Genomic DNA, 22498 nt, shown 5'->3' with positions numbered 1-22498 from the left:
TGCAAGCACAAGCACAAGTGTTTGAAAAGAGCTGACCAATTTCTAAAGGTCTTCTTTTAGAGCAGCGCATCCGCACTGCCTAGGCGAGACCTAAAAAATGGGCACTTTACTACAAGAACCATTACAGGCACTCGAAAATGGTGGATGTTCCTACACAGGAGAGGAAATAGTTCTTCCTGAGGAAAATTCTCTTGAACCATATGTCACAATCGCTGACACAGAGGGAAGTGATGACATTTTGTTTGATGATGCCATCATTAACAATCTAGAGACTGCATCTGACTACTGTCTAGTAGTAGTAGCACTTTTTTATGATCAGAAGCAGATGGGGATTGTGAGGGTATTGCGTGTGTGTCAGGTAAGGTAGTGAATTCCATCACCTTGGCGACTAATCACTCTGATGCAGGACCAATTGTACACATAATTTCCGGGTCAGTCATTTTGTAAGCATGACTTAAGTCTTAGAATCTGGATACCTCATTCAATCTAGCCGAGAGAGGTGCAGAATCACTGAAAGAGAGCAGAAGACAATACACTGGACACTGCTACATACTGAAGTCAAGACTACTTTTTTCTAGTGCACTGCCAAGTGCCAAGAGGACACCCTGAGTGAGTTACTGAAGGGATCTACATCCTAAATATATTTTTAGGCAACAAGTACATTTCCAAACATGATGTTCCCGAGTAGACCCAGCGAGAGCTGCTTTACAATACGTGCTATATATGATAGATTATCATCTTCTGCACAGTCATTACAATATATGAAGACCGAACATAGACAACAAAATGCATTGATGTTCAATATCCCAGCTTTTACCAAATCATTTTTTTTACACAGGAATTGTTTTGGGTCTAAATGTGAAACCTGTTTCTGGGCCACTTTAATTCTGACAATGTGGTGTGAGTCTTTATGTCGGGATATGTTTGATAAAGATAATATATCCCATTATATTAATGAGGACAAACGCAACTATGAATGCAAAATCTTGACGAGTAACATGAGCCTTTGTTTCCTCAGTGCATGGATCGGTCCTGTCACTGGCATCGAGTGCTTCGTCCACGTACTCTTCGGTAGGTTTCATGTTTTATGTTGTGGGTTGCCCAGATGAAAAGTGAAATCCAGTTCACAAGTGTGTGCTTGGAGAGAGGGTGCAAACTAAGTATGGACATTAGTCCTGCTGACATCTTGGTCTGAGTTTCCATTTCTCAGAGCAGTCATGACAGAGCTTCCATTTTCACATTCTACTCCTCCAGAATATGATGTGTGATAGAAGTAGCTCTTTTCTAAAAGGGAATCATTTGAGTAGTCACAGAGCACCCGTGATCCATGAAGCACGTGGGGGTTTAAAGCTCTCACCCCTTTGGTTAGAAGGGGTATACATTGCCATCCTATCCTTCTTTTTTTGTGTGTTTTCCTTTTTGTTTTCTCACTCTTCCAAACCTTACGTTTAGCTGATTCTCTTGGGGCTGTGGTCTGTTAGCTGTGTTATATGAACCGGTTGAGCAGCCTGCTGGTGGGATTCTTGTGTGGGTCCTTTCAGAGCTCCTGCCGTTAACTCTAACTTAAGAAACTAACACCCTCTATTCTGCATCCTGTCGCCATGATGGTGGGTTTACCACACAACTTCACTGTAGTACTACTCTCCAACCCGAGAGAGTGCTTCTTTCTGTCAGGACACCTACAAGGGCCCCTAATTAGCTAGATTAGGGACACCAGAGATCTGCCATTGGATCAGTCTGTGTAAAACTGCTGTGGATTTTAAACGTCTGTCCATTCCTGTGGTGGGATGTACACTTACGTCTGTGTTTGGGAGTACTGCAGTTACTGCCTAGTAGAGAAAGCGGAAGCTATACTGCTCGTACCCTGCTCAATAGGAGGGAAGACTTGGGTGCAGGGGCGCGCACACCAGCTTCCCTCGGCATATACCTTGGGACTGCTTCCATCGTACTGGAGGAGTAGCCACCATATTACAGAAGTTTTGGTTTCCCAAGAAGGGGCACGGGGAACATGCTTCTTGCATGCCTTAGGACCCTGAAAACTCTGTCTTTCAGCTGGTGGCATGCACCTTTGTGGATCACAACATTGTACTAACAAACCTAATCCTCCTCCAGTGCGGTCACTACAGACCCGCCCTCATGCTGCTGCAGGTACATAGTGGAGGCCTAGTAACGCTGAAGTATGTTGGCCACTTCTACCAGCAATTGCTTTTCTGGATTGGTAAACATCTTTGGTGGTGATGGGCCCAGTTTTTCAGGCCTGCTCAATAATCCTACCAGAAGAGTGAAAACAGGGAGGGAGCCAGAAGGAAAACGAAAGTAAGAAGAATAGAAATAGACTGTGTGATCATAAATGCATGCAGGTGGGTAGAGGAGCTACTGAATCCAGCTTCCATTAATGGAGACCCGCAGTCTTTTTTGCTCCTGGCCACAGTGCCAGTACCTGCTCTTGAATCATTTGCACCAAGTACACCACTGGTTTAAGCCCATCTTTAAGCTTTCCTTTTCTCTTTCTTCTCTTTGCATGTTGCTTTCTCTCAGGCGGAGGAGAGGATGCAGTCTGAGGTAGTGTAACTTATTTCATGAATTCCTTGTGCACACTTGTCCATGGGAAAGCTGGCATGAGAAATGGTTTGTTCACTTTTGTCTTGTTTACTCCATAGCAAATCCGTAAACTGCGTCGAGAACTGGAGAACTCTCAGGAGAAGGTAGCCACACTGACCACGCAGCTGTCGGCAAACGTAAGTCATCAATTCTGAATTTGGTGCTGGCTTTGTGCACCCCATAGTGAGGGCCTCTACATGTTTGGGTGTCTGCGTACAAGTGCGTGTCACAGTACTGGGTTTTGGCCATTCTTGAGCATGAGAAGGGGCAGCACAGATATAGTCCTATTTCAATATCATGGTCCATCTAGGCCCATGACTGAAAAGCTCCCTGATCCGCCTCGCTATTGAATAGCTTATGACTCGCTTGATCTTGCCTATTTTACCATAGAATGTGTGCAATTTGAGCCACGTTCACAGCTGGTGTGCCACGGCCACAAGTACTGGCGCAGGCCAGCTGAATAACCACCTTACTTCCTTTTGGCACAGCGTACCCTGCAGGAGTACAGAAACTGATAAGTAAATGCTTATTTAAGGAAGTGACGCAGAATGAAACAATAAACAGCACAATTAACTGGAAGCGAAGTCACAGATGTCTCTTCTAAAATAAACATGTCTTTATTTGCATATAGTTCTAGGGGTACAGTTAAGATATGATATTTACAAACAGCAGAAGGCAATAGCTCCATCTGAGGTCGATACTTGGCCCCAAACAAATTTGTGTCTAGATGCTAGAAGTTTATAACCTGGGCCTACAATTTAATCCATCCAGATGCAGTAGCTGTAAGAAACTGACTCTATATATACTGCCCTTCACAAAAGGAGCTACAGAGGGAAATAACGCAGGTCGCCCTCCACTCAAAACACTCATCAACAGAACCTGCTTATGCCTCGAGATAAACATCATGAGCATACCCGCAACCTATTCTTGGTTAAACTACTTATGTACTAGCTCATCAATGCTGTACACACTGGGTACTCCTATCCCTTGCTTAAAATCCTCAAATGTGTCTATCTCATCTGGAAGTTGAATTGTGTGTTTTCCCACCCCCAAAATGTTCATATCATGTCCAACAAAAAATGTGTGAAGGATGTGGTGGCACCTCACGGAAACACCACCAAGGGAACTACTGATAGGTTCTCACCAGTGTGCTCTGATTATCATCATTGAAAGCCTCCACACCGCAAAAAATATATGCGAAAAGATGTGCACATCTAGATTGAAATGGAAGTGTGTAAAACAGCAAAATAAGCACCCCTAAATGTATTTGTGTGCCTATCAACCCAGACCCCCTACTATAAGAGCAATGGAAGAAAGTTTTTCTTGGTCCTACAATGTAAAAATTGGCTAAACAGTCACTGGCACTGTTTCCAATTTTTAATCACTGCTGTACGTTTGCTCACATCAAAAACAAGACCTACTGTTGTGCCTCATCAGTTTGTTATGAGAAGCCAACATGTTTCATTTTCTTTTAATACTTTACAGCAATTTCTTCAGGGCTAGGGGTCAATCCTCGTCACACTGTGAATGCAATCATGTACCCGGTGGTTGCCCCCACATAGCATACCAGCAGCCATCTTCCCAGGGTTTGTGTACGCTTCCACAATACCCCAGTGTACTTATTACGGTTGCTCTTCGTCAGCCGTTGCTTCGTTAGCGTCTGTCTGGCATACTCACAGAGTGAGAATTTGAGAATTTTAGGCAAGGGATAGGAGTACCCAGCGTGTCCAGCATTGATGAGCTAGTGCATACGTAGTTTAACCAAGAATAGGTTGTGGGTATGCTCATGATGTTTATTCAGAGGCATAAGCAGGTTCTGTTGATGAGTCTATATATACTGCACCAAAGTGAGGTACAGTGTGTATTGAGTAAAAGGGTCTCCAGAGGTTTGGCAGAGGTTAAAGTTAGATCCTTACTCTCCAAAGTGGTAGCTTGGTCGAGCAGTAAGACAGTATCAGAGGACAGTGTTAAGCATTTGATGTACCCACTCAGTCAGCAAATTAATTCACACACTTAAGAACTGTACTCTAGGCCAATTGTTGTTGTATAAAAAAAAATATACTGTTGTTTATTTTTAGAACCAAGCAAGCCAGGCACAGGTGAGCATTACATTACTTTTCAGATATGAAATGCTGTTGTTGAATACTTTCGAAATACAGTAGGACTTTGTACCAATTCGAGTTTACAGGGGCTGCCATGCAATGCACAAACTTAGTGGACTCAGTACATAGTAATCAATAGGCTTTTTCAGTAAAATGCAATTAAATTACTTTTCAGATTACTTTTACTAACACAGTGCTGGATCCTAGATTCAGCACCTGGGCATTTCCTGAAAACAGTTGAGAAAATGCGTTTTAGTTAGATGTATGGTTTTTAAAGAATATTCTTGTATTTCAAAAGTTGACACTTAGAAACTTTTTCACAAAGAACCACCAATGTTATCCTATGGAAGGAAATTCCATTCACAGGTAAGTTACTTCTACGTTACTTTTCATACTCCGTGCTGGGTACCTAGATTCAGCACTGGAACCTTTCCTGCAAACAATTGAGAAAATTCGGTTAGGTTATGTGTGCGATTTATAAAGAATATTCTTAGTTTTCAAAAGTCGACACTTCGAAATTTTTGGGGAGAAAAAGTATCAATGTTATCCTATGAGGAAAAACAGGTAATCCGTTTCGAGGTAAGTATTCGGTCATTGGAGCCAGGGTTCTGGGATTAGACTCCAGGGTCTCCCAGGGTCAGTGATGCACTGTTGTTGCACCCTCAGCTGCACTAGGGCGCCCGGGTGCAAAGTGTTGAGGCCCAATGTTATCCAAAGGGGGATAGGGGGAGTCCAGTTTGTGGTGGCTGGCAAGCAGGTCACGGGTTGTGGGAGCATACCTCCTCGGGTTTAGTTCAGGGCAAGTTAAGGACCAAAGTAGTACCAAAGGTGCCCCCTCAGCGGCACTCGGGCAGCCGGGTGCAGGGGGCTGGTTTGAGGTCGATGGCCTGTTGATTTCAATGGAAATTCTCTGGGACAAAGAAACACTGCAGGCTCGGGGATGACGATATTCCAGGAGCGACCACCACTTCGAGGGGTAAGTTGGGATGTAGAGGGTTGGTTAGGCACCACTGGGTTGGGCACACAAGGCCGTGGGGCATTGGGTGCAGGGGTTCCTTGGGACGTTGGATTTTCTTACCCGCTCTGGTCGCCGCAGTAGGTGGGGTCTTCCGGATTGAGGCTGCAGGCGTCATCTGGAGGCTTGAGGCAGTTCAGGGGTTGCAGGATCTCGGGTCAGGATTGCCAGGGGGACCTCCTCTTTATGTTTTTCCACTCTAGCTCGAACCAGGTTCTGCGGGTGCAGAGTGGGCTGGATTTTCAGTTTCTGGCTGGCACCAGAAGCTGCTGGTTAAATGCGTCAGGTGTTTACGGGAGAAACAGTCTTGAAAGTGAAGGCAGGCAGGTCCTCCGGCCTTTGTGAGGTTGCTGGCTGCTGGACACGCCGGGGTTTCGCAGGAGCAGGTTCAAGGGGAGACAGGCCTGTAGGGCTGGGGCCAAGTCAGTGGGTGTTGTCCTCACGTTGGCTCTGCACAGCTTCTCGCCCTTCTTCTTCTCTTCGCCTCGTTGCTGGATCGGAGGAAGGAATGTTCAGGGTGCCCCTAAATACTAATTTTAGGGGCGATACAGGTAGGTAAAGGGCAGGGACCAACGGGTCCCTTCCCCGGAGTGGGTACACCCCCTTTTTTGCCACTCTCCAGTGGGAGGGGGACAGGAGCCTGTCCCTGGTTGGCTGGGTCCCCCCATCCTCAAGATGGCGGGGACTCAAGGTTGTGCTTTACCTCACCTCCCCCCCCTTAAGGGTGGCGTTGGCAGAGGTGGGCACACCTCGCTTCCTCACTTGTTTTTCCCACCGGTTCTCTTGACCAATGTGGGAGGTATAACCAGTGGGGACTGTGAGAAAGTGCCATCTTTCTTGCATTGGTATTCCCCCACTTTTTTCTGAACTGCTGATATACTTTGACTTAGTGTGCCCTGGGTTCCTGCCAACCAGGTACCCAAGGCCTGTGTTCCTTCCCTAAAATGTGTTGAAACTAAAAACCCAATTGTCATCTCTGGCCACCTGTCAGCCCCTAGTAAATGGTACCCTAGGTACCCAGGGCATAGTCTCCAGAGAAGACCCCTTAGGCCTGCAGCACCTATTGTGCCACCCTCAGGGGCCCTGTACCCTGGCACCCACACACTGCCTTTGCAGGCTGAGTGCCTAAGTACAGAACTAAACAAAGAGTCGACACGGGACACATACCTGTGAGCCATGCCCACAGAAGCCACTGCCCTGGCATACTTCAGTCACCCCTCTGGCTGGGGGCCCTATGCCAGAGGTGTGGGCACAGGTGCAGGAGCCCTGTGCCCCTATAGAACCAAGGACCATTCCTGGGCACTGTAAGTGCAGTGATGCCATTAAGAGTATATGGTGCTGGGAGGTTGTCATTACGAACTCCACAGCACCATAATGGCTACACTGAAGACTGACAAATTTAGTACCAAACTTCTCAGCACATTAAACCTGCACTGATGCCAGTGTGGGATTTAAAGTAAAACGCACCAGAGGGCATCTTAGAGATGCCCCCTGAAACCCTAACCTACAATCCATGTCTGGCTGCCACACAGCAGACATGTTGCTGGACCCCTGGGTGGAGAGCCCCCCGCTCTCCTGGGCCTGCAACTATGCATATCCTGGGCGATGTGCTAGTTCTTCTTCCCAAGGATGGGCAGGGGGAAGCTTCAAAAGCATGCCGCCTCTGTGAGCTTCTTGAGACCATTTGCTGTACCCAGCAACTGGCCCCCACCAGTCCTGACCCTCACTCTGGCGGGAAGACTGGCGGGAAAAACTACGTCACGAAGGAGGGTGTGACAGCCTGTGCCAACCCCACCCCTCAGGTGGGGGAGACGAGGTGAAGCACGGCCCTGGACTCCACCCATTTTGTAGATGGGGAGCCCTGCCCAATCACAGCTAGGCTCCTGCCCCCCTCCCACAGGAGAGGAGCAGGCAAGGGGGTGTACCCACCCCAGGACAGGGACCTATTGGTCCCTGTCCTTGCCCTACCTGTATCGCCCCTAAATTCAGTATTTAGGGGTTTCCTGAACCTTCCTTCCTTAGATCCCGATAAGAAAAGAAGAAAGAAGATCAAGAAGAAGACCCGCCGTGCAGCTGCTAACAGGACGACAACAACTGACTTGGCCCCAGCCCTACCGGCCTTTCGATCCTGGAACCTGCTCCTGCCTAATCCCGGCGACTCCTGCGGACAGCAACTTTGGAACACCCAGAGGACCTGCCTGCCTTGACCCTCTTAAAGCCTGGGACTCCCATCCGCAGAGGCTCTGCTGCAGCAAAACCCCTGGTGCCAGCCAGGAAGCTCCGGACCAACCCACTCTGCACCCGCCGAGCCCGACCCATGCCCGAGTGATCCAGGACCACGAGGACGCCCCCCCCCCGGTGACTGGGACCCGAAGTCCAGTACCCAAAGACCCTACTCGACGATCCCGACGACGCCTGCAGCCTCAGGACAGAGGACCCCTCCGACCGCGACCAGCAGGGGGTAAGATTTCCCGATCTCAAAAGACACCCCTGCACCCGGCGCCCCATGGCCCCCTGTGCCCAACTCCTGGGTGCGGTGCCTATCCTCCAAGATCCCAACTTACCCCTCGAAGTGTTGGTCGCTCCAGAAGATCCTTCGTCCGGAGCCTGCAGCCTTTGTTCCTTTTTCAAGTTCCTCATTGAATAACATTGAGCGCCCGACGGCTCAAAAGCACCCTGCACCCAGCCACCCGAGTACCCCTGGCAGTGCAACCGTACCCTATCCTACTTTCCCATTTGCCCTGAGCAAGTGATCAGGAGCCCAGCTCCCACAGCCGCGTGGCCTGCTAGCCAGCAGCCACCAACCAGAGGCCCCCTTTCCCTCATTGGATAACATTGGGCCTAACAACCTCTGCACCCGGCCGCCCCTGTGCCGCTAGGGGTGAACCAACTGTACTTACCTGACCCTGGGATACCCCTGAGTCTATGCCTAGAACCCTAACTTCACCAGCCAAGTACTCGCCTGGAAACCGATAACTCACTTACCTGCCATTGGATAACATTGACTGGTTTGACTCAAAAAATCTTCTAAGTGTGAAGTTTTGGAAACTAAAAATATTCATATAAAATCACCCGAATTCCGAAGTACTCACCTGTGATCAGGGGAGAAGCAAGTACTGTACCTTGTAGCCCAGTACTGAGCCGCCAAAGTAATCCTTACCTGGTTTACTAGTAAACTGTATTTTCTCCATAGGAATCCTTTGTCTGTTTTTCTATGAAATTTCTTCGAAGTGTCTAATTTTGAAAACTTGAAATATTCTTTAAAAACCATACATAATACTGAAACACAGTTACCTACCTGTTTTAAGTTGAGACCCCAGTGCTGGATTTAGGAGCCCAGTACTGGATTACAAAAGTAACGAGAGTACTTTCCTGCAACCTGAATTTTCTCCCATTGGATAACATTGTCAGATTTACATTGAAAAGTTTCTAACTGTGAACTTTTAAAACCGCTTTTAATTCATGAGAATTCACTACAGTAACTAAAACGTTTTTACTAAATTGGTTTCAGTTTAGACCCCAGGACTGAAAATAGGATCTAGTCCTGGAACTACTAAAGTAATCTGTATAGTAATCAACTGTCCTTGTATGTTGAAAACCCATTGAGCTCAATGCTAAAGTGTCTAGAATTGTGTTGCCTTCTGCAACCCCTGTATCTATTGTGTGCACAAACTTTATTGCTTCCTGGCAACGTAATTACATGAGAGTACTCATATTGAGAATAGTATATTTTTATGCCTGTTGGTTCTAAAAAATAAAACCGCTATATCTTTTGATAGAACAATTGGCCTGGAGTTCAGTCTTTTGAGTGTGTGAAATCCTTTGCTGACTGAGTGTGTAAAACAAATGCTTTACACTGTCCTCTGGTACTGCCTTACTGCTCGACCAGGCTACCACTTTTGAGAGTAAGGTCAGTCCTGACTTTAACCTCTGTTATACCTCTGGGGTTTGTGGACTCTATACACCCTGTACCTCATTCTGGTCCAGTATATATAAAGCCACTTTCTCACAGGGACCAGTTGCTGAACGCAGCAAATGATCTGGAGAGGCTTACAAAGGTGGCATGCCTTTTAAGCTTCTCCTTCATGAACCCGGGGTGGGGGGGGGGCATGGGGGGTTAGTGGGATGGGTTAGTGGGATGGGCGGGGGGAGAGGATGTGCATTGTTTCATGCCCCCGAGAGCAGCAGGCTCTCGAACTAGGGGTCCAGAAACATGTCTGGTGGTGGCAGCCTGCGCAGCCATTCAGTCAGGTCACTGGAAGTTGGTTAAGTTTCAAGGGGGCATCTCTAAGATGCCCTCTGTGGTACATTTTACATTAAATCCCACACTGTCATCCCTGCCGGTTTAATGTGCTGAGGAGTTTGATACCAAACTTCTCAGTCTTCAGTGTAGCCATCATGGTGCTGTGGAGTTCGTAATGACAAACTCCCCGCACCATATACTCTTAATGGCAACACTGAACTTACAGGGCCCAGGAATAGATTTGGGCACTGTAAGGATACAGGGCTCATGCACTTGTACCCTCACCACTGGCATATGGCACCCAGCTTAGAGGGGTGACTGTATGCCAGGGCAGTGGTTTGTGGGCATGGCACACAGGGATGTGTGCCATGTCGACTGTTTTGTCCTGCACCAAGACACTCAGCCTGCAAAGACTGTGTGTGGGTGGCACAAGAAGTGCTGCAGCCCTTAGGGGCCTTATCTGGTCACAGTGCACTGGGTACCTGTAGGAAGGTAGATCCCTGACTATGGTTGCCCCCAACTTTTTGCCTGGTGTTTTGCTGGTTTTCTGACTTAGTTGACCTGGGGCCCTGCTATTCAGGACCCCAGGCCTACTGCCCTCTCTGTAAAATGGATTCCATGTACCTTAGGTACATATCTAATTGGATACTGAGTCACCTTGTCAGTCCCTGTACAGTGTACCTTAGGTACCCAGGGCATAGGTGTACCCAGGGCTACCAGGGGCTGCAGCATGTATTATGCCACCCCTGGCTAGCCATCCAAAATCTGACACAACTGGCTGCTTGACAGCTGTGGCAAGGTGGTGTAATCACCCCTTTGCTTTAGATATAGTACACCTATATCTAACCCTAAAAATGGACACACAGATCTCCTATCAGTCACTCCTATGGCAGGCCTTGACAATCCTGAAGGCAGAGTGCTTGGATCCATCCCTTAGCCGTTTCCATGATATCGCATACCATATACTCTTAAGTGCATTATAATCCTCGCGGTTATATGCCAACTCTGGTATCGCTTTATCAAAACATGTCGAGTAAGGTGTCATACGAATTGGAATACTAACCCCTCGCCAATTCTGGCGACGGGGTTAGCATTCCACCCTTCTAGAGGGGCACGACATGTATGTAACCCCTAACCCCGGTTAAAGTCCAACAGAGCCTCAGCTCCACAAAATGGATGCTGCCACCGAGACACAAGTCTGCCCTCCTGCTGCTGGGAGTCCTCCCAGAGCAGGAGATAAGGACAAAAGGTTTCCTGCCAGGGGCGGTGCCAGCACCGTCCCAGACAGGATTTTGTGTATCCTAGGTAGGCAGGGCTTCAGAGGAAGGTGACTGCAAGTGGCACCCCGGTGCTCACTATGCATAGGCCGGCTTGAACCAGTTCCAGGGACTCTCCAGACCCTGAGCTGGGGAAAAGCCCGCCAAGGAAGTGGGTGTAACCACCCCCCTCCTGGTCCCACCCATAGGGCAGGACTTAGTCGCGTGCCAGCCCCCTTTTCCCAGATAAAGGTAGGAGCAGGCCCCCTTCCAAATTAGATCATCTTTGGAATCAAGATATGACTTTCTGCGAAAGGACTTCAAGATTTCCTTCTTCAAGATTCTCCCTTGTGACTAAGGAGTAGTCACCCTGCATCCGCAGGCACCATCGCAAGAACACTGCGGTCTGCTGTAAGTCCTTCCTCCGGAATCTGACTGCCCAGCTCGACAAGACCTGGCTTCCCTGGCACCTCCGACCTCTACTCACCTCTACAGCCAAGCTGAGAACCGTGAGTGCGACGAGACCTCAAGGGACCGACTATTGCCAAGACTGCACGACTTCTACACAGCAAGCCCGCCGAGTAATTTCCTGGCGAGTGCTTTGGGGTCCGAGAAGCCCCGACCCTGAGCAGCTCCAGCACCGAAGAGCAGCCCCCCAGCATCTCCACGATCGGCGTGGGGCCCTTCTGCTTTTTGCTGCTCACCGCATTGTTTGGCTACTAGCCCGCTGGCTTGTGGCCTTCTGAACGACGCCCGACGACATCACTGCTGCTAGTCTGGTTGCTCCAGACTGGCTCTTGCTCCCTTCCAGAAGAGGAGCACCCCGGACCCTCCTGGTCCACTCCAGACGCCATTTTGAGTCCACTGCATGGGCTTGAATTAGCCAAGGCTTTGTTGCCCAATCCTGGGTTCTTCGACGCCGACAGCTTCATCCATCGTGGGACAGCTCGCTCTCCATCCTGGTCGCCGACAACGCCTCCTGGTCCGTGAGATCTGCAGAGCCCAGCGTCGCCCACTCACCTAGTCGAGGTGACTACCATCCGGTGCCCTCCTGGTGCCCATTGACTACTGGCTAGTAGTCACGAACTTGGTCCCTTCTGCTTTCAGGTGTCATCCATCTTCCAGATCCAGGCTTGGATCACTTCAAACTATCTTCACTGGTCGCCTGCCAGCATCTTTCTCCCAGGCTCCTGGTCCGGCAACGAGGATTCCCGACGTCTTTTGAGACATATGCAGCTGCAGCCCCTGGGCTAGGTAACTTCGGCATTTCGGTGCCCCAGCATAGCCTCACTATCCAAGGGTCAGGATCCACTGTCGTTTTCTTCCTACCAGGTCGGGTTCGCCCGTAAACACTAACTTTAACTTTACTAGCTTCCATAGACTTTGTCCCGCATCCCGCGTGAGAGTGCACACTCTGCACCCGAGTCCCCTAGGCCTCCTAGAAGTAATCTAACGATTCCATAGTCAAGTCCTAGCGATTCCAAAGCCTATTAGTACTGTACTTACCTGCTAGTAATTTCGCATTCCACTTCTAGAGTATATGGTTTTTCGTGCCCCTCGGGCATTTGTGTATACTGTGCTAACTTAAGTATTTTCGTAAGAGTTTTGTTGTGTGCCTAGCACCCTGTCCTCATAAAGAGTACAGGGTTGTTGTGATTCTAATAAATACATTGTTTATTTTCATAACACTTGTGTGGTGTCCTTTCACTGGGTGTTCAAGGGGTAATGTGATGGTAAAACAGCTGGCTTAACACGCCCTCTAGAGTCTTAGCCTTAGACTGCTCGTATCCATGCTACTAGGATAGCTGGTCTATAAGGTTGACTTACAACCAATCATCAATAAGGGTTGTTTGGACTGATATATAGTGATCACTAGAATAGTGAACACTGCACATCAGGCCAACTTCTCACAGTACCTATGGTACCATTTACCAGGGGCTGACATGTGGCCAGAGATGCTAATTGGGTTTTAGGCTTCAATGCTGTTTTAGGGAAGGAACGCAGGCCCTGGGTACCTGATTGGCAGGAGCCCAGGGCACACTCCGTCAAAGCACATCAGCAATTCAGCAAAAAGTGGGGGCATACCATGCAAGAAAGAGGGCACTTTCTCACAGTAGCTTCCTCTCTCGTCTGATCCTCTGTGTTATATACAAGAGGTAACACTGTGGCACGCCTGAATAGCTTGAGAACATACATACAGGATATCTGTGGCGGTGTTAGTGCAACTTGTAGGTCTGCACATGCCAGATGTGAAATGCAGAAGGCTGTAAATAAGCACAGATACAGAACTTCTCATCGTGTGTTGAGGCTTTTGAAAATGCACATGCCATTGTAACGCCTGCGTGGTGATGCACACTGAGCACCTTTGACCCAGGAACTGGGCAGGTACTTACTAACGGGTGGCTTCTTCATGTTAAAGGGCTTCAAGTTATGTCTGCTGGAGCAGGAAGTCCTCTCTAGACAGCTCTCTGGAAGGCTTTGTAGCAAGACATATAAAATGGACATTTACACAAAGGTGCAAGAGAGAAGATAAGGCCCCAAACTCTACCAGTTTAATGAATGCAACATGTAACTGCCTCATTGATAAGCAGGGGTGTTTGGCCTACGTAATGTATTAGTTGTAATACTACCAAACACATGAGCACCTCACCGTGTTTGCCTGATTAAAGCACACTCTCTTGTTACTACTCAATAAGCAGTGAGTTCTTGCATAGTTAATAGGAAATGCAATGCAATTGCTTCGAAGGCTAGTTCTAGTAAACACAGGGTTATTGAGTCGTTAACGTGTACACTGTAATATTGCCTTGTTAATCTGCACATCAAATTATTGGTTAGTTGTGTAGGTGCCAAATTATTGCACCCAAAAGCGGTTGTTTGGTTAATGTACATTTGTACCTTAGAGGGCATATCCAATGGCGCTTCGCTCTTTTTTAGGCAAACTTGGTTGCAGCCTTCGAGCAGTCCCTCGTGAATATGACATCCCGGCTCCGGCAGCTTGCAGACACCGCAGAGGAGAAGGTCAGTGCTCAAGAGGTGGGAGTGGGCAGGTGTGGTATGTGGAGGACGGTATTGCGTCAATATCATTTCAAGATCTCATTCCCTTGCGAATCTTCAGTTTGTAGCATGTGCTAGGGAGTTATTTTCAGAATAAATATTTTGCCAAAAACCTACATTTTGGCCAGGAACTTAATGATTCTTTAAGTGTGATAAAAATACACCAGTTTACTATAAACCGTCATAGACTGTTCTAAACTGTTTTAGTTTAAAATTGAGACTACTTAGTGTTTCTACATGTGTATTATATGCTTTTTCTAATCGTATAACGTCAGGGTAATGTGGTTAATACTGACCCTAGGCCAAGTGCTTTAGAAATGTCTGGGCACACCAAGATGGCATTATTGGGTCCGTATTCACATGCTCATCCTTTTTCTTTTAGCTTTTATGTGTAGAAATCCCAGCTTCCCATTGGTTTCAAACACCTTTATTCACAGGTGTGACCAATGTATTTGAAACACAACTATGTCTAGAGTACCAGAAACCAAACGTAATAATATATTTTACAAACTTAGAATGAATTAAACTACATCATATAGACTTATATTGGTGTGATAAGTAATGCAGTTTGTATATTATAGAGAACAAGAGGGGAAAACGGATCCAGATCTTTGGCATGACTGCATTCAATAGAGCATATTTGGTGAAGGTTACTTGTCCTTGGCATGGGGCAACCCATTCCCCATTACTTTTTGCAAGACTTCGAGATATGCCTGGGCAAGTAGAGAAAAATCGCAAAGTGTGTGTAAATAATTCCGTTAATTTCATACTTATAGTATCATGCTTAGCTCTTTTTTAGACTCTTTTTTTTTAAACTTTTTTTAGATTCCGAGTCTTTCAAAGCAAAAATAAATCATAAGTCCTAAATGGGACATGATCTTTTTTTTTTTGTTTTGCTTTGAAAGACTCTGAATCTAAAAAAGAGTCTAAAAAAAGAGCTAAGCACGATACTATAAGTATCCAATAAATGAAATGAATTACACTTTGCGATTTTTCTCTATTTTCCCTATTTTGTACAGTAGTACATTGTTAATTCTGTTTCAAATACATTTACTGTTCATCAATTTTAAGAGTTACTTTTAATTAACGAAGTAGTTGATTCACAAAGTTTTGGGGAAAAGTAAAAAATCTAGTCCCTGTAGATTTACACTTGAGTTGTCCAATAAGTCGCTGGTAAGAGTCCTGAGAATCTGTGCAAGCCCAGGGTTTCCCAGGTATTACTTTTCTCTGCTTACTCCTTTAAAAAGTAGTCCGTAGGCGTATTTAATGCATATGTGCATTACTACATATTATTTTATTGCTTTTATGGTACAGAGGAAGCATATTTTCCCATGAGGAAACCTCCCTCTTGCTACACCTACATGAAATATGGGGAGGTATTATACCTATTCCTCACCTTCGGAAACTCCCATACTCCAACATCTATGTTTAGTGTTTCCAGGATGGGAATAGCATGAACTCCTGCAAATAAACAGGCGGTCGTATCCCGCACGTTTGCATTGTTGCCACTTAGCCCTCACACCTTCCTTATCATAATTGCTGATATTCCTCAAGCGGCAGTTTAATCAACAGATTAACGCAAAACCGCGACAGCTTCAGGGTCTGTCGAGGGACATGTCAACACATGTCCCTCGACAGACCCTGAAGCTCTCACTATTTTGTGTTTTAATAGTTTTGGTGTTCTAATGTTAATTATTTGTACTTTTCCTCTTGATTGTGAAGACCACTCTGCAGTCCCATCGGTACAGCAGAATAATGAATGCTTGTTTTGTCTGGTGCTAGGAGGCTGTTTAATCATTTGGAGGTAGTGGTGGTACAAAAAGTCAATGCTAAAATACTCAATACCCATGTCCAGTTTGGATACTGGTGTCAAAGTATGTTGCGGTTCGACTATGATCAGATGCTTACACAGTTAATGTCATTTTGGAGCATGTCAGCTTGTGTTTAAGGTATTGCAGTGCCATTTTTCAGCAGTCTGGGGCTTCTACTGCGATTCAATTCAATCTCCTTTTAGTTAGGTTGAGAACATTGCTGTTTTGCGAGACCTTTTTGGGAGGTTCACTGGGATATAAATCTAACGTTGAGGCACTCTTTTAAAGTCTTATGGTGTGAGAGCTGTGAGGTCTGGGAACCTGATTCTGGGGAGTTGAAGAATTTACAATGTGTAGTTTGATTTGAACTGCCATTAAAGAATATCCTCTTTATGGTAAGTTGGCAGCCGGGTGTTAAAGCACTTACACTGATCTGTTATTACCTAAAGTCTATTGTCATAAAAAAGCCTGCTTATTTAATATTTGTGTCCTCAGGACTCTGAGCTGGTGGAGCTGCGGGAGACCATTGAATTTCTTAAGACTAAAAACACCGAAGCCCAGGAGGTCATCCAAGGAGCTTTAAACCCTCCAGATCTCAATCCAAGAGGTGCGTCAATGTCTGTCTGTTTCTCATACTCTGCTTCTCTTTTCGTCATTTCAGGGGCAGTCGTACAGGTACCTTGTGAGTAGGGAATACTGTACACTAATAGCAATCTCTGAGGTGTGTGACCAGGAGGCCCATTTCTCTTTATCTCCAAATTCCTCAACTAACTTTCCTCATGTAAGTCAACACATGTGACTGAGGACGGATTGCGGGGGGATGGGTGCGAGTCTGTTAGCGGGGAGGGTGGGAGGGAAGGGGAGTTGGATGTTTTGTTACCTGCTTTATTGAATGGAAGACGACTGTGTTTAGGAAGAACGTGTGTTAAGTGGCTTGAGTCCCGCGGCACTATGCTATTCGGCAACGGAATTAGGACACCTGACTCAAACAAGACTATGCACTGCGCGCTGGCAGCGCGAGGGCTACCACTGCCTAGCCGAAAGATGATGTAATGTTTCATTGTATTTCCATTTATGGCTCGAGCGGTATGATTGCATCGTGCATTTAACGGTGAAGTGAAACAACTGTATTACCTCTGAACGAAAATTCAATAACATTTGTTTAAAAAAAAAACATGTGACTGAGTTATCAGCTGTCACTCTCTGAGAGTTATGGTCTATGACAGGACATTAAAAGGTTAATTCCATGAATTTGTGTTTATTATTAGTGATGACTTTGGAAGTTACCTTAGATTTTACGTGAATATAAATGCCATTTTCAATAGCCCGCATGTGAGCGTGCTCTGGGCAAGAATTGAGGCGGTCTTTACCTTCCCCTTCTGGATGCTCTAAGGTTCAGCACTCTGGTTGTTAAAGTGGCCCATGCATGCATTCACGTTACTAATATGTAGCCTGGCAATACAAAAAAACATAATGGGTGGCAAGATGTGCAACATCACAATAGTATTCGCTAATGCACCATGCAGACAGCGGAGAGCAAGAAATATTGCATGAACTGTCATTTGCATGAATGTTTAATTTATATAGTACAAACGCAGCTGAAAAACAGGGGAGTGCTGTAAAGAGCCCAAGGCAAAGGCACACTCAATGTGCGGTTGGAGGAATAGCTGGTTTCCAAGAGCGAAAATATATTGCTACTGCATCATGATGTGATATTCGTTAAAGAGGTGTCTTAAGTTCTTTCCTAAATCGGATAAGGGTTGAGTCAGTGCTGATGCATACAGAGATATTGCTTCACATGCAGGATACTTGTATGGAGAAGGCATGATGCCTGGGGGTGTCCTGGCTGCAGATGTCGAGAGCCCCCAGAGACGGTCAAGTTGTCAGCCAGAGGTGATGGTCATGATGGCTGTGTAGATGCAGCTGTTTTTGAAGATTGTGGGGGTGGGAGGAATGAGGTCATGTTTTAATAAGGGGTGCTGCTAAATGTAGGATGTCTGGGGGGGGCAGTATGGAGTTGGAGGGTTCATGGAACAAGCCATTACCACTCTCCAGAAGTGAAACTGTGACAGCTTGTGTGGCAGTTATGAAGTCACTTTCTGGTATAAATGCTTTCAGTTTCTTTTGTTGAGAGAGCGGATAGATATCAGGCCATCAAAGTTTTCTTGGTGATGTGTTCCGTGAGAGTGAGATCCGTGCTGGGTGAAAGTTGGTGGTCAATTCCATCCATTTTCATGTTGTTGAACAGCAGGGCTTCTCTTTTGGTCGGATAAGTTTTCTGGTGGGTGCTTGCCATCCATGTCTGGGTGAAATGCAAGCAGCATTTTAGGCAATTGAGGTCTGAAGCTGAGAAGCCCTTCAAATACATTGTTTCATTGAGGCATTGGTGAATTTATTTTGACAATGTTTACTGTTAGTAGACCACCAGGATGCTCCATGTAGATGTTTTAGATGACAGGAGTCAAAATGGAAACATGGGGAACTCCTCAAGTAACAAGGAAATATCTGGGACCTAGAGGTGCCCATGTGAATGAACCAGTGATAGGTAGAAGGAAAACCGGTGAAGAGTGGTTCCTGTGAATCCTGTCCGAGAATTCAGGGTGTGGATGAGGGGGTGGTGGTTGATGGTGTTGAGGCATTTAAAATGTCTAATAATGCCAGAAGGCTGTTGTCCTTGTTACTGTGCCATGAGAGCAACATATCTGATTTGCAAGGAACCTGTATTTGGGCTGCAATGTGATTTGAAGCCAGATTGATAGTCGGGAAGTAGCTGGTTGGTGTTGATATGGTCTTGATGTTTTACATAAACTGCTGTTTCAAAATATCTTGCCAATGAAGTATGGGTTTCGTCTGGAGTGGGAGGATGTGAGCTGTGTTGAAAGCTTCCGAGATGATGCCTGAGTGAGGGAGTCATTGACAGAGGTCAGTAGGGTTGAGATAACTTCAACAAAGTCTAACTTCACCAAAGAAAACTTTGATGAAGGATTAGGGTAATAAATCACCTTCATAGGTGTTGTTTTGAGGCAATAGGGTTTGTATTATGACATTTATTCTAGATTCAGATGAAGTGAATGCCCAGAGGAGAAATACATAGTGTTCCCAAAATGCTGTTGGATCATCTGTATTTGTTAATTGAAGTGATTGATGGCATTGCAATTGTCTCTGAAGTGTTGCACAGGAGAGTCAAGCAGGGGATTATTGCAGTGCTTGACAGTTTGTGACAACTTTTCAGCATCTATTGAAATCTGCATTGACGATAGAGGTATAGTAATTGGCTTTGGCTGATTTATCAAGCTGTCTCTGATGTCTCGGTCTAGCAGAGGGACTTTAGTAGCGTGAAGTTGTTGCAGCTCTATTTTCTTCCTGTCTGAAGATGGAGCATTTGTTGCAGCCAGGTCTTTGTAGAGCCAGGGTGTTAATGGTTTTGGCTCACATATGCATGCTTTAGTTGGAGCATAGGTGTTCACATGGTTTAACAGAAATGTGTTGAAATAATCTAGAATTGTCATACATGGCTATGGCAGGAACAGTGACGAGATTGAGCTTTAAGTAGTCTATTGAAAAGCCGTTGAAGCATCTGAAGAAATGTTGTTCTCATTTGAGTAGATTTCGATATTTTGGTTGGACACTGTGCAGAGTGCTAGTGATAGCAGGGAAATCAGTCCAGTTGAGAAGTAATCTAGAGAAGACCAGGTCCAAGATCTGGCTTTGTAGGGTGTTGACTGAGGTGGAGGATGAGGTTGATGTGGGAGCATGTTGTTTTAATGCTTGATAGATGAGGTGGTGAGGATGTCTCAGAATGTGTCTATGAATTCTTTGTTGTGTTTCAGAGGCCAGTGTTCATTTGTAGTTGATCAGCTTGCTCCTATGCATAAATCAGCTTAGATTGCATCTTACCATCATGGTATTCATGGTGCTTCTTTGTGTTCGGGAGAACTGTGGACTGGCTTAGATCTTCAGATTATTTTTTTTCACCTTAACCACTTTCAGAACTTCGCATTCGGAGGCAGAATTCCTCGGACAGCATCTCCAGCCTTAACAGCATTACTAGCCACTCAAGTGTGGGCAGCAGTAAAGAGTCTGACGCCAAGAAGAAGAAAAAGAAGAGCTGGGTGAGTGTGACTGATGATACATCCCCTGTAAACATCTCAAGTTTTTGTTTAAACCTCTTCAAAGTTGACAAATGGGCTGGTAATCTTTAAGAAAGTTCTGTAAAATGCCAGTGCTCTGATCTCTTCAAAGGTGAACAAACTTGTGGAATTAGGAGATGAGCATGTTTAACTGCCAGCGTGGTGGGAGGCGTGCATGCTTTCTAAATGCATAAACAAAAAGTGGCATTTTCAGAACGTGGATCCATAACAGTACCAGTACTGGCTTACCTGCTGAGATTCACGGAGTTTAGTAAAAAAAAATGGCATTGTTGCAAAATAGAGTACAGTTTCAAGCTGAATTAAGTGTGTGCTTATAGACTTCTTATGATGTAGGTTTGCAAGTTCAAGCCAGGTCACGTCCCCAGTCAGGTATCCAACATTGCATTAAAAAGAGAAGTGCCTGCTCATATTGGAAAGCTGAATGTTTTTTACCTAAAGATTGTAGAACTACAGTGTATTATTACATAGTAAATAGACTTTCGATGGTGGGACACGGCCAAGTTCTGATTCCTAGAAGAAATTGAAAATGTGGCTGTGGCTCTCCAGTAGAAAGGTATCATGCATTTAGCTACAGCAATGTAAAATTAGTTTCTAATTTTCTGCCTAAGTTTAATAGACTTCTGACTTTTTCTTTGGTTCAAAAGTCCTGGCTTCCAATAATTAGTCCCAATCCATCATACTTATCCATGCAGAGTGTGCACTATGCAAACAATCAACATAAGTGAGGGAAACTGCTGGGACAAGAATGTCCCCTGCATGGTTTAAGTGCATTAACCACTGCCTGAGGGCACAGCCACATGTCTAGCTGGTATCCTCAGTTTCATTTTGACCCTGGTGTCATGCTGATCAAACGTGTTCAGACTAAGAGGTCTGTCCTTGACTATGCAAGGTCCATGACTTGTCCTGTGACCTGGAGGGTCATGGCGGACAGAGGATTAATGAGTGCAGCCTACTGATGTCTCTTGAGAAAAGTTCTGCTATAATGTGAAAATCTGAACCTTACTCTCCCATCCCATGTGCATGTTGAGTGCATGAGTAGTATGAGTGCAGTACATTTTCGGTGCTCTTGGTCCAGCAATGCACGTGGTAGAGGATGAGGACAGTGTCCCCAGTCAGTGGAAGTGTATTGTCTACAATGCTGTGGCTGGAGGGTCGACATCCAGACACTGAAGTGAGGAGCATGGGCTCTGGGATGTCTATATTAACAAGGAACTGCTGATTTGTCCTTCCCCAGCACTGCTACATGGTGGATGTTAAGGGTGCCAGGTTGGACTGCAGCTTCTGTTTAGGGTGAGGGAGTTTTTTTCAGCTCAGGCCTGCCCTTTTGCCAGCCCCGGATTACTGCTTCAAAGAGTCTGCTGAGAGCCAGCTGTAGAAACCTCGTGCTTCATTGTGCCCATTTTGTGGATGTTCCAGTTTGGAGACCCTCCCAGTGCTAGCCCTTTTGAGAAGCACCACTTTATACAAGCACTGCCCTGGAGAGAAGCCTCAGAGAGACACCTGAAAGTGAACCACCCCAAACTGGATCCGAAGTATGAGACAGTGGATCCACATCCCCATCTAGAAACTGTATATATGATTGGGATCCACAACACCCCACTTTGGTCTAGTATATGGATCTTCATGACCATGGAATGGCAGTGCTTGATTTGTAAAAAATAAAGTGTTAGGACTCGCATCAGAAGGCCACTGCAGCCTACACCACCCATTGCCCCTGCCAGCGCTGCCAATGATAGTACCAAACTAGCTACTAACCGTCATACTCCTACAAGTGTGACAGTTGAGACTATTCCAGGCCCCCCCAAGCTATAAGAATAGCATGAACGGCTGGTAATAGTCATTTTTTAACATATATTGAATTAGTTAACTACTGTTGTTGTACTCCCTCTATATCAGACAAACAGCACACCATGTGGCAGACGGTCATAAGTGCTGGTGCTGCCAATTAAGTGCTAGTTCCGAGCACCAGAAACTACCAGCTTAAATTAAGCACTGAGGAATGGGGTGCTTGCCACAGTATTCAAAGAGTTTGCTGTGTGACCAGGACTTCTGTCAGCCTGACATCCAGGGTCCTAGAGGGGAAAGGACATCAGTTGAAGTTTGCTGGATGAGTTGAGGGTTTGCCTCGTACCTAGAAGCGCTAAGATAAGAGAGGCGTCTGCCTGGCCCTGCCGGAGGAGAGGCTTCTAGGAGGAGAAGCCCAGCATTTTCCTAGACTTCGTAACACCCATACTAAACTACCTGAGAGTGCAAAGACAGAAGTGA

General features: G+C 46.0%; 1 protein-coding gene across 10 annotated transcripts in view; it reads left to right on the top strand.

Moving 5' to 3' along the window:
- The window catches only part of NAV1 (neuron navigator 1), a 678674-nt gene that overhangs the window by 583154 nt on the left and 73022 nt on the right, over positions 1 to 22498 (top strand). For 3 of the 10 annotated variants that reach the window (XM_078644177.1, XM_078644182.1, XM_078644184.1), the window contains 7 exons: positions 1019 to 1071; positions 2539 to 2562; positions 2661 to 2738; positions 4680 to 4700; positions 14152 to 14235; positions 16578 to 16689; positions 20073 to 20194. In XM_078644177.1, coding sequence (XP_078500303.1) covers positions 1019 to 1071; positions 2539 to 2562; positions 2661 to 2738; positions 4680 to 4700; positions 14152 to 14235; positions 16578 to 16689; positions 20073 to 20194 — 494 coding nt within the window. The remainder of the gene's footprint in view (positions 1 to 1018; positions 1072 to 2538; positions 2563 to 2660; positions 2739 to 4679; positions 4701 to 14151; positions 14236 to 16577; positions 16690 to 20072; positions 20195 to 22498) is intronic. The other 7 variants (XM_078644181.1, XM_078644183.1, XM_078644187.1 and 4 more) reach the window with 3 other exon arrangements.

Source organism: Lissotriton helveticus, chromosome 5_1 (genome assembly GCF_964261635.1).
Source record: "Lissotriton helveticus chromosome 5_1, aLisHel1.1, whole genome shotgun sequence".
NCBI lineage: Eukaryota > Metazoa > Chordata > Amphibia > Caudata > Salamandridae > Lissotriton > Lissotriton helveticus.
The sequence above is the reverse complement of the archived record's forward strand: the minus strand, read 5'-3'. Positions and strand labels throughout refer to the sequence as shown.